This window comes from Triturus cristatus, chromosome 6 (genome assembly GCF_964204655.1).
Source record: "Triturus cristatus chromosome 6, aTriCri1.1, whole genome shotgun sequence".
In the NCBI taxonomy this organism is placed as follows: Eukaryota; Metazoa; Chordata; class Amphibia; order Caudata; family Salamandridae; genus Triturus; species Triturus cristatus.
This window is the reverse complement of record NC_140589.1, coordinates 979,788,110-979,801,295: the sequence shown is the minus strand read 5'-3', so window position 1 is coordinate 979,801,295 and position 13,186 is coordinate 979,788,110. Positions and strand designations below refer to the sequence as shown.

Here is a 13,186-nt window from a genome sequence, read left to right as displayed (position 1 = left end):
GTTGGAGTGGATCTTTACACTTCTGTTAAGTATATTTTATGGAAAAGGTAGTTTTCAATATTATTTTTTTAATTATGATATAATTCTCCCACAAGTTCTCCTATTAAACATTTACATAAGAATCCTTATTTTAAAGGTGTAGAGATTGCAGGCAAATATTTTGTATCCTTTAGGTCAGTAGATACTGTGCATGCAAATAGAAATTGAATATCAAGAAAAATACATTTACCAGCCTTAGTTTTAGATTGGAAACACAAAGGAAAGATGTGCATACATGTTATCAGAGTTATATAGATCCGTTGTTTCTAGAGGAAAGTGAATGTGATCATACCTTTGAAGTGAGAGGGGAAAAAGTCTAATTTCCTGGAGGGACATGAACCTCTGATTTCCAGAGCTTAGTTTATTTGTGGACAAAGTACATATTTCAAATTGCCACATGGATGGCATGGTACCTGTTATTTTGGTATAGTTTTCCCTAAGATTTATCATGTGGAACATTTTAATGATTCTGTATGGGAAGAAAAATCCAGAACTAAAGGATGTGTTAGAGCAGCAGAAGTAGTAGGAGATATTTTGGTGCCATAATCCTGTTTGTAGAAGTAATTCTAAATGATTTGAAAAAGTAGAATAGCTATCTACCTTAGTGGGCAAATAGGCGATCCCAGTACCTCAAACGCCTTATTACCTGTAAATACTGAGACAACTGTGATAAGAACTATGGTTTTACAGAAACCAACTTGAATTAGACCTTTTGCTCGCAAAAGACGGTAGCGTCTGTCGGATGTTGAAAGTTCAGTAATTCTGTACTTATATTTGAGCCAAATGTAAGGACCTGGAGAAATATATGAAGAATATATCTCGGTGGATGAAGGTTTTGAAAGAGTTGGAAGCAACAGGTGCTTGGGCAGCTATTGGAAATGGGTTTGCTTCGTTAGATAATCACCCTTTGTTTATTATTCCTATTTCTCATCTTTGAGGGATATCAGCATCCACAAGTTAGACATGGGGTGCAGGGAGTGAAGAGAAAGGGAGCAGATGTGGAGTTAGAAGAAGATCAGAGCAGACATTATGATGATATGAAGCGTTTATAGGAGTCCAGAAGAAATATGCTCAAGACCACTAGGTTTTGATTGGTCTAATCTGATAATGATATGATTGTAATCTGTGATGGTTCGAGCCATCAGATTGGGGATTGGAGTAGCATAACTTTGTCTCCATCCATTTGCGTTTGGCTAGGTCATATCTATATTACTTTTGGCCTTATGTACTTTTGCAATGCCATAATACCAACGAGATATAGTGAACTGAAGTTATAGACTGGGCATTTATTGTGTGTTTGAGACATGTATATGTGTATGTGTATATTAGCGTTTTTCATTTTCAGAAACATCTGGATTGCTGATATTAATCTTCTATAGGTTTACATTGTAAGGTGGTGCGCTAAAATGCATTTAATGGATTGTATTCGCCAAGGATTATTGAGAATGAATCATATGGGTGTTCAATGCTGTCATTACAATTTGTGACCTGTTTTCATTGTCGTTTGATAAAAAATGTATTGCTTTACAGTACCATGTGAATTAGTGCAGTATAAAATAGCTTGATTCTTTTATTAAAGATTTCAGTTATTGGATTATATGTAGGTTGTAGAATTAATATGCATTTAAAGAAGACTGTTAAGTTAGTGGAATTGTAGGCCTTAAGCTTGCAGTCAAGACACTTAATAGTAATGTGAAAGCTATTTTCCTGCATGTTTTCTCCTCAGCAGGTTCAAACCAAATGTATTCATTAGTTAGTAGAGCACATTGTATTTCAGAGATAGTGAGGTGAGGAAGTACTGGCAAGGTCAAATAATTTTAAGAAAGAACAAAGGGAGTGTTTACAGTGGCACTATCAGATGAAGGAGGAATCCAAGGACACTTTGAAAGCAGAGACTGGTATATGTGAGTAGTGTTCAAGGCCCCAAGTTCTTTCTTGGGAACTGCAAAAGTACTATGAAGTGTCTGAGGTCATATTACTCTAATGTTCTTTGTGTATTTTAATTAGTGAACCCAACTAAGACTTAGACTTACAGACCTCGCCTTTCATCTCTGATTGTGTGGCTTCATGCTATACATGACCTTTTACCTATAAAACTTCAGCAGAGGTTCTGATGCTGACACCTTTCTTGCTTCCTTGATTCAAACCATTCATCTAGTCAATTCAATTCAATTAAGCTTTATTCGGTACAAATTAATGACCATAAAAGCATATACATATACACAGTCATGACATGAAAATACGGCAAGTTATAGCAAACATAAGAATTCATTAAAATCACTATAACTGATTAATACAAATAACATTTACACAATTAAAAACACATATTTTTCCTGGAATTGATGCATTTGTTTAAAAAAGTTGCAGTATAAAAACATACATCCGCAGATTGCAAATTAAAAATCAGTTCCATTGCGTGCTCAACTGTACGTGTTCCATATTTAACAAACATTGGTTTAAGCAGGACAATACGAAAATTAGAGTACAGCTTGCAGAACAGCATAAAGTGCACTGTGCTTTGCTTGGAAATCCCATCGCATCTACAAGGCCCTGATGGATGTTTCTTCATTATTGGGTGGGCCACCAAATGGTGCACTATTCCAAATCTAAGTCTTGTTAGCACAAATTTATGCATTGGTCTAGTGACCATGGTTAAGTAGACAGGGAATCCATCTTTAAATAGATATCTGTTATAAAACATAACAGTGGACAGAGTTCCAGCGGCAACAGCCCTAATCATCTAGTCATCAAATAATATTCCTTATTTTCTGCTTTGCTGCCACGGAAATTCTTATGTGCTCCTTGCTGTCGAGGAACAAGATTGTACACCGCTTTGGTCTTCCTTTGATAATCTTGTTTTTATGTAGTATGTTCTTGAGATTGATTTATATTAGTCTAGCTTTGAGTTTATAATAAATTGTGCGGTCCTAATGATCAGACTGAACATTAAGATTTAAATTGCTGTTAACCCCTTTTCATCTCAGGCTCCTGAAAAGGTCTATTGACCATTGTTGAATTGGAAGGAACGCGCACAGCATTTTCACTGGTACACAAAACAAGCATGGCAGCAGGCTTGGAGTGTAGAAGGAATTGAGGGGTGTGAAATGTGGCAGGATAGATAGGTGTCGCTGGGAGCAAACAGTTAGCAGAGTACTAAGGGAACGATTAGGGTTAACAGGAAAGAGAACAATAGTAAAGAGAGAAATTATGGCAGGCTTGATACATGGATGGGCAAGCTGGTAAGGCAGAGAAGCAGTGGGGACAGTTGAAAGGCTATAGGTGCCTGAGCAAGACATTAAAACTGAAGTGGTCACATAGAAGATAAAGAGTAAGATGTTCAGTGGGGGATGTCAATTGTTTAGGAGTGGGGGATAGGTTAGTTGATATTTGTCAGAACATTGTGAGGGCATATCAGTTTGTGTGCCAAAACATATAATTTTTCTGCACCCAGCTTGCTCCAAATAAAGATGCTTTATTACAACAAAGGTGCCTGTGGTGATTTTCCTCCCAATGTTGATAATGAAGGTCTTGCAAGGTTGATCAACCCTGAATAATGCAATAAAACTACAAGAGAATAATGCCCTTTTTTGGGTTTCAGCAATATCTAATAATTATTGGGGGAATATAAAATAAAATGAGGGTGTTAGATTCCAAATGACAATTTGTGAAATATTTACTAGGTGTGGGAAATAATTCCTATGCTGACTTTTACATTGGAAAATGTGGAGCTGTGTGGGATTGGTGATTTCTGTACAGAATTTTCATGGGTTTGGAAATTTCTATGTTTTTTCTTCCAGTAAATCTTGGAAGGTTCAAAGTGCCAAAATTTATCAAGAACAAATTGCAGGGTGTGGTACTTACCAGAAATCTCAAACTTCCAATCTTTTTGCAAACAAGAGTTTCTGCAGAGATCTGTGTTTACCACTCCACTCAGAATGAGGCACAAGATGGTGAAATGGAGCTCACTAAAATGTGACTAATATTTTCAAGGGTACTATTAAAGAGAATACCCAAACATTCTATAGCGCATAATGTGGATAATAAAAGTCACTTTTGTCTACGGCTTTGTAAAGTATTCTGTCAGTTGCCTCTTGATTTGTAAATCACAAAACTACCATCTGAATTTTAATATCCTTATAGTGTTCAGCTGAGCAAATATTATTCTACATAACATTCCAACTCAAGACATTTCACTTTATTATGTGAGCTGTATAAATATTAATTACATTTACTTGAATATGCATATAAGTAAAAGAATCGGAACATTGAGAAGTCATGTCCTTCCTTCATGGCCTATGTAGCCAAGACCATCAAGAATAAAGGTGGAAGAGTGCCCTATAAGCACTGATTTGACCTTTGAGTGACATCCAACAAAGCATAATTCCTTCAATGATAACAATCGCTCGCTTGGTATCATAAACATGAATAAGACGCAGAGGCTGCTGCCGTGCTGTATGTTCTGCTTACAAAAATGTAGGAAAAGCGTTGCAAAACTCATACGAAAGAAAATTAATAAATGCCCTTTGCACAGACATTTGTGCACTGTCCTAATAGCTGACTTAAAAACTCATTATTTGTTCACGCTTACGGTTTTTGTATTGCCCTTGTCTCTCACAATTCATTCTCAAGAACATGTAATTGAACAAACAATGCACAATAAAAATAACTTAAAACGAGGATTCTTCTGCTATAGTCCAAATAACTTACACTTCAGCAGGTTTTCAATATCGAAAATTGGATTTTTCGCTTTTCCTAAATCACTTTTAGAGATGGCTTTCAAAATATAACTTTGAACCACTATAAAATAGCGTTAACATTGACGGAATGTTTTTGAAGAACTGGTAAGTAGGCTTCTTCATGAGCCATTGATTGGTTTTCCTGGATTTATCTTTTAATATGGCTCATAGCTCACTGTCAATACAAATTAAAATGTCTTAAAACATCTTATATCACAAATTTAGGCAGATATCTGCGCCACATGCTACAAAGTAAAGGCTAGAAGAACATGTTTACAGCAATTAATACAAAAGGGGCCGATTATGATGGTGGGCAGACTTGAGCCCGCCCGCCATCATAGTGGGAATCGGGACTGACCGCCATGCATGCGGCTGTCCCGCACTCCAAATTAGGATGCAACCACCACCATGGTGGTCGCATCTTGCAATTTAACATTGCGACGGACGCTGCTGACTGCAGCACCCGCCGCAGTGTTAATAATGCATGTGGTGCATTTCACTGCACTACGTGGCAGGCACCACACGGTGCCTGCCACTTGGTGCAGTGAAATGTAGGGGGTACCATGGGTTTCCCTCCAGTGCACTAACACCTCCCCCCCAACACAAGAGGGGCCGCAACAGGCCTCCAAAACCAATCCCCACCAGCCTTTCCATGCCGTTTTCCCCACCATGGAAAGGCTGGCTGAAGCCAGCATCCTAATTTAGCGGATGGTGCCTGCTAGGGACCGCCACCATTTTAGGAATGCAGACCACTCCTGCAGGCAGCGGTTCCGTGGCGGACAGTCTTTGCACCCGCCACGGTCGCAGTCTGGATTCGCCTGCCATCCTAATATGGCATGCGGCAAATCCACGTTTGATGGTGGAAGGCTTGCCACTTCACGGCTGGCCGTAGCGGGCCTTCCGCCATCATAATGACCCCCATAGTTTTAAGTAAGGCGCAGATCAAAAGGTCATTCCTAAAGTTCTGTTGACTTTTTTTTGTATTTCGAACACAACATGAATTATGCTCATTTATAAGTTGACGATGTAGCATAATATTATTTTAACACCAATTACTCTATACCTTTTCGGCTTTGTCCCTGAAATATACATGACTTTTCATTTTGTTAACTTACAGTAGCCTCCTCTAGCTTGCCCTTTAGTAATACTAGCACTGTCCTTGCTTCCCCTAATCTCAAGGACCATGGAGACTGTGTCAAGATTAGGAAGTAAATTGGGGTCCGGGGTCCTGATGTAGCTTCCGTAGTTGTAATGATGACCATGAGCTGGATTTAGCAAAAGATTTGGTAAGACAAGAATTATGTGAAGCACTTCAGGCCCAGCCCCAACCAGATGTAACTCATTCCCAGAATCTCCAGCTGAAGTTCCCCATAAAACTTGCTAGAATGTACTTTCGCAGCAAGAAGGCTAAGGATATCAGTTTTCTCCAGTCCCTATAATTCCACTAGATTCTCTGCAGGAATCGGATACTGTTATGGGCAAAGAGTTGGACAAGAGGTTGAGTTATGTCATCGGGGGTCAAGGACTGAACAATAGCATATGCAATAGCCCAGGCAATTTATTTATTCAGCATCATTGCATAGATGCCTCAGCGGGTCATAAACCACAGAAAAACTCCCATTGCAGAAGGTATTAGTGTCCATAAAACACTGGTATTTCAGAAGGTGCCATGTGGTCCATTCTGTGGTAATAAATAAAATAGTAGACATAGTCTGCTGGCAAACTCATGAAAAGGCATTCCTTCTTTGCAGTGGATCTTTCCCCACACAAATGAATGAAGGGCCGGGAGAAAGAGTGGAAAAAGAATGTAATGGAAGAAAGAAAGTGAGGAAGAAATTGGGAAGGGAGAGGCGATGGAAAACAGAAGGTAGGGGTGTCAGAACCACTACCTCCAGCAAGACTCTTTGGGAGTCTGCTTTGTAAAAACAAAAAAGGTTGGTTAAAAGCTACCTGAATGACAGCATGTGGAAAAAGAACAGGTGATGAACGGAACGCTGAACAAATCAAACATTCACCCCCGGTCACAGATCTGGGTTAAATTCATAGTTTTCTGGGTTGCCATGCCATTCCAGTTTGGATCCAGCCACATGCAAATCAGTCTTGACCCTGATCCTCATAGGAACAGTCCAGCCCAAACTTCCAAGCCAGGTCCTCCCTAGACCAGAAACAAGCATCCTGGGACTGGTTTCGGGGTATCACCCCTCATCAGCCAGACTAGCTTGAATCCAGTGGCATATGTACCTCAAGTCTGGGCAGTACCCTTCCCACTTAGGGCGACAAATGCAAAAAGAACATGACGGCAGCCAATCACTATGATGCTAGTTCCTCTGAAGAATATAAAAAAGTGATGGGGGAAATGCATGAATTATTCTTAGCTACTGGTGATTACTCACACCACATCACAGTCGATCATTTTGTGACCACTATGCCACCTCAGATATGACACAGTCATATTGAAATAAGCTTTGTTCCTGATTCAATGAGAGCATTTGAGGCACAACAACTAGGCCAGCTATATTATGTAACACAACACAAGCAACCCAAAACTGGTTTTGGTCAATTTGGGTGTAAGAAAATGGGTCACTGGTTGAGGGTGGTGAAAACCCAGCTTAAGCAACAAGGTCAATTCTTCTCAGGGTGAAACACTAGAGTCACTAAATTAACCTGAGCTTAAATATCTGGTAGCTTGACGCAAAAGCAGAGGGTACTGCGTGAAGAATGTATGCATCACACAAACAGTAATAATGTGACAATGCAACACAAGAAAAATTCTAAACCTGTTTCATAATATCAATTTAAACAAATAAAATGACACCAAAATAAATTTAATCCAACCAGTTGAACCGGAGTTATGATTTTCTTAACGTTTTTAATTAAATCAAGTGCCTAACAGATCAAAGCAAAAGACACATAATTGATGGACAGAATGAAGAACAAATCAAACATTCTCCCCCAGTCAAGAGATCTGGGTTAAATCCATCATTCTTTTGCTCACCATGCCACCCCAGTTTAGACCTGGCCATATGAAAATCAGTCTTGACCCTGTGCCTCATGGGAACAGTCCAGCCCGAACTGCCAAGCCAGGTCCTCCCTGGACCTGAAACAAGCATCCTAGGACCGGTTTCGGGGTTTCACCCCTCTTCAGCCAGGATAGCTTGATTCCAGTGGCACAGTGAGCCCGGGACCTACGTCTAGGCATACCCGGCGCACTTAGGGCGAGAAAGCAAAAGACACACAATTGATGGACGCTCAATGCTGGATGCTTGTTTCCAGTCCAGGGAGGACCTGGCTTGGCAGTTCGGGCTGGACTGTTCCCATGAGGCACAGGGTCAAGACTGATTTGTATTTGGCTGGGTTCAAACTGGAAAGGGATGGTGAGCACAAAAATGATGGATTTAGGCCCAGATCTCTGTACTGGGGTGAATGTATGACATTGTTCTGCACTCTGTCCATCAACTGTTGTTTTTTTGCATTTGTCACCCCGAGTGGGAAAGGTATGCCCAGACGTGGGTCCCGTGCTCTCCATGCCACTGGAATCAAGATATCCTGGCTGAAGAGGGGTGAAACCGTGAAACTGGTCCTAGGATCCTTGTTTCCAGTCGAGGGAGGACCTGGCTTGGCAGTTCGGGCTGGACTGTTCCCATGAGGCACAGGGTCAAGACTGATTTGCATATGGCTGGGTTCAAACTGGAAAGGCATGGTGAGCAAAAAACCAATGGATTTAGGCCCAGATGTCTGTACTGGGGTGAATGTATGACATTGTTCTGCATTCTGTCCATCAACTGTTGTTTTTAAAAGATCAAAGCATCAACCACAGGTAGCAGGTCATGTGAAACCAGGGCAAAGTCAAACATTAAGGCCTGTGCTATGCAGCATGGGTCGGATACCAGATGTGAATTGAGCCCAGTCTTGGCTTACCTTCGAACTACTAAAATATATTGAAGAAAAGTGTTAGAGAAGGAGTCGTTTTCACCAATAAGTTGCTGGACAACATCTTAGTGAAGCTGTCAGCGATGGCAGGGAAAGTTTTGAATGGGAAAAGCAGGATTTCCAGGCCAAAGCAGTCATTGTTTTTATTGATGGGGAGCCAGTCTAGCCTGGTGAAGATTTTTACCTTCTGACTTTGAGAACATGTGGAAGTGAAAAACCTTCAGTGGGACGCAGCTGCAGGCAGTAAATGAAGAGGAATCTACGAGGCTGGATACCATTGCCAAGATGTCCTGCTCAATAGGAGTTGGTGCTGCAGAGAAGAATGTAGCGGGTACTCTCGCAAAGTGAGGATGACTGGCAATGCAACTTGGGCAGATCGCCTGTCAGATAGGTCCGGGTCTTCTGTCGGTTCTCCAGGAATTTTTTAATGAAAATCTTTCTATGCCCCAAGTTTTAGGATTCAGCAGGAACAGCAAATCTAGTACCACTTCCAAGGGTCCAGGACCTGAGAGCCAAGATTTGGTGGGTAAGGATGCACTCTAGCAGCAGCCTGTACCTCAAACACAACAACAAGCCAGTCAAGTATCTCTTGGATTCATTTCTGGTGGTCCTGTGTTCAAGGAGATTGGCCAGTTTTTCTTCAAGCAGCAAGGCAGTACTTCAAGTAGCAGGACATTCCTCTGGTGGTCAAAGCAATCCTTCAGAAGTCTTTCACAGGCCAATAGTGTATGGAAGAGGTGTTCTGAGGATCAAATATTCGTAGCTTGCACCAGCCTTAGCAGTGGGGGGATTCCCTATACTGCACCCACACCTGGTTCTGGGAAGTTATTCTCTTCTCTGCTAAGGCCCCAAGAAGTTTGAGATGACAAAAGAATAGTGTCAGGTTCCTTTCTGTGCACTGGAGGTAAGCCCTTTAAGGTGTGAATGGGGCAAGGAACAGCTCACTGTCTGGGAGAAATATATAAAGCCGAGCAGCACAGCATTTATGGTTATGTGACCCAGGACGCTGGCAGAAGGCACAAATGGTTAGGGAAAGAAAATACTGAATTTCTCAAAGTGCCATTTTCAGAATTGTGACTTAAAATCTGATTTTACCATTCAAGATAATTTTAAAATGCAATTTATTTGAGTCTAAACATGAAATCCCTACTTGCTCTGTATCAAAAGTTAGCACTTATTAAATGTAATAACACAACCTAATGTCAGTTTATGGGAGAGGTACGACTTACAGTATTGAAAAATGGAAAACCTAAACCCACATGGCCTACTTTTTAAATACAATGCACACTGTCCTACTGGCCTTTATGGTCTACCTTAGGAGTAACATATATATATAAAAAAAGATGGAGTAGGTCTGGCAAGAATTGTATTTTGCCCAGTTGTCATGGCAGTTTAAAACCTACAGGCTGCAATGGCAGGCCTGAGACATATTTAAAGTGCCACTTTAGTGGGTGGCACAATGAGTGCTGCAGGTCCGCTAGCAGCATTAAATTTACAGACCCTGGGTAACATATAGTAGGTAATTATAAATGAAATGTGCCAAATGAGGTGTAAGCCAATTGTACCATATTTCAAGAAGAGAAAAGGAGGGGATAAGGCAAAACATTTAGGGGAAGACAGCACCAAGAAGGTCAGGTCTAACATTAGGCCTCTTCAGTAAGGTGTAGCTTTTTTCAAATGGCACAGTGAGTATGGGACCTACATCTGGGCCTTCCTGTTGCACTTAAGACACCACACTAAGGAACAAAAAAATGTAAATAATCGAATAGTCAGAATTACCTCATCCCAGTCCATGCCATATCACATATACTCAGATGTGGGTCCAGTACTCACTGTACCATAGGAGTCAAGCTACAGCCAACTAAAGAGTCTCATTTAGGTCAAAAGTGGTCTGGAGTTGCCGGTGGTCCCCTCTGGAGAGACTGTGCTTATCAGTTAGGGGCCCTTTTGTTCCCTTATTGAGCAGGGTCAGTAATGATTGCATAAGGCAGGCCTTTTTCTAGAGTAGCATTGTGGGTGAAAAATGGTGAACTGGATTGGGGCCCTAGTGATGTGCAGTGGCAGAGATTAATTCAAGCATTCAATCCATCACTTTGTGGCAATTCCACAGAAGGCACATAGATCACCACTGGGCTGATGGTGAACTCTAAATATGATGGTGTCCTGTCCATCAGGGTGGCAGGCATAATGTTCTCCACCACAGTGATGGATAGAGTACAAATGGCAGAAAGCTAAATCAGGCCCAAAGTAACAACATATTCATTATCTGTGGAGCACAAAAATGCGCCCTACATAGCTGCCCATTTGAGGGTGATGTAATAAACCAACAACATAATTGTGAGGAGGTATAACAAAACACATATGTAGAGTTCTCTAATATTCACTTTTTTAAATGTACAGCTTGTCAATTTACTTCTCTGAAAACGAAATGTAGTCTCTAGTCACTCTATTATAATATAGAATAATTAAGCATAATTAGTGCCTTTTTAATAAAGTATGGAGAAATCAAATTATGAAGGCATGCCAATGAGACATTTAAGAAAGGGTTGTAGGCTTACTTTTAACAGTAGGACTGCCAGCCTCCTTTTTTAATGGTTTTGCAGGAGCTGATGGAGGCGTCGTTGCTGCTTTTACTTCTGTACCCAAAAATAAACAAGTTTAAAATTGGGGAAAACAGGTTGTTTTATTATCATGCTCCCAAATGTCTATTAACAATTTTTCCAAAATGTAATAAAACCAAACTGAGAATAGCAAAAGTACTGCAATATAGAGATGCTAACTAAACAACAATGGTTACCTTAAGCAGGGTTTACACAGATCCCATTTGTGACCTAAACTGGAATAGGATGGGTGAGTATTTCACAGGTGTTTCCACACAAGATTCATGGGTACCTTTTTTGGGGGTGTTTCCTCTAAATTCCGGGAAACTTGCTCTCATTTTCCATCTGCTGAGAAAATGTGTTCCTGTCATAGCATGGTGGCTGGGGGGATCATGACAGTTGTTTGCTAGAAACAATCTTCATAGTGCCATTTAACTCTAGACGGCCTATTGTTGATTATTTCAGTGGCAATATGAGCCTTATTTTTCTCACTTTTAACTCTATCCACAGGGGAAATAATTGGTTTTTACATTTACCAGGACTCAGGATTGACCTTTTTGAGTGTCTTTGCAGTCCTCCTGCTACTTTGTTGGATTACCAGTCTTCAGACACCTGGCCCCTTGCTTCATTTGGTAATCATCATGTTCAGGATCAGAGTTGTTGTAGACTGCTCAGAGTTTGCAGCAATGTTCCACTGGGATGCCTGTAAAGGAGGGATTGTTTCTGTGGTTGAGACAAGGTTTAGAATCCAGGGCTGACACTGAGGCCTCCCTCAGCCATGCTGTGTAAGGGAATGGATTTTGTTGAAGGTACAGGGGAGGTGGGATATCAACTACTGAGACTGAGCAATGACCTGGACTTGCTCTTAGAACTTCAGTAGCAAGGGGTCCAGTAATCAAAGAGTGTTTTGGATTGAATAGGAGTTCATTGACAGATTAATACTCAGAATCTGTTAACGGAAAATGGTGGAAAATGTGCACATTATGCTCCCTTAATTTGTGTTGGAAGTGAGCATCTGTTGTGTGATATTCCACCAGATTTTTGTATTTACTACCCTTTTTTCTTTTGCTAAACCTGCTTTTTGTTGGCTTTAGGACTCTGCATTCTTTACTTCTGCCAACCAAGAGGCAAAATAACACAATAATTGATGAACATTCATGACTGTAATATGTTTTTCTATGACACAAAAGAAAATAATGTTTTATTCATAATTCAAAGGTCCCAAAGTTACAAAAAAATGCGAAGAGTCCCCAGTGAAAAAAAAAACACAGACATTTGCAACAAATATACGGTGAAAAAGTGCTTGTGTTTGTAATAAACAACTTTTACAATTAATATAGTCTATTGACTTTGGTTTCTGGGCCATTTGTTTGTTACTTATCAGTGTTGATGGCATTTCGACCCTTTAACAATATACAAGGGTCTCATAAGGAATTAATAAATGTAGTGACATCTGACCTTCCCGTATCCTATATCAGAATGGTATGGTCAGGCTAATCATGAAAGGAGTGAAGAAGGGTTCACCCTTAGTGAAAATTAGGCTAATACTCACTCATGGGTAATCAATGCCCCCCGAGTGGGAATGGTCCACGATAAACTGTCAGCAGACAGTCACAGAGAACCGACACTCATGGCTCTATTGAATAGTAACTGTAAACAGCCAGCTGGTAATAAACTTCTATCCAACGGGAGCAAACATCCTCCCTGCCAACAGGAAATAGCACAGTAATAGTGACTGTCACTGTGACGAACCTGGAGCACAGTGCAAATGATTTACAAAAACACACACTCTTTTACACTCAATATTTGTTGTAATTATCTTTATTTTGTTGTGCTTTTTTCACTGGGGACAATATCTACTGTTTTGTACCTCTGTGACAA

At 40.5% G+C, this 13,186-nt stretch overlaps 1 protein-coding gene across 50 annotated transcripts in view; it reads right to left on the bottom strand.

The window, feature by feature from the left end:
* Window positions 1-13,186, bottom strand: part of LOC146820883 (uncharacterized) — a 1,936,624-nt gene that overhangs the window by 1,154,722 nt on the left and 768,716 nt on the right. For all 50 annotated transcript variants that reach the window (XM_085611721.1, XM_085611696.1, XM_085611722.1 and 47 more), the window contains one exon: window positions 11,264-11,341. In XM_085611721.1, the coding sequence (XP_085467847.1) occupies window positions 11,264-11,341 (78 nt within the window). The remainder of the gene's footprint in view (window positions 1-11,263; window positions 11,342-13,186) is intronic.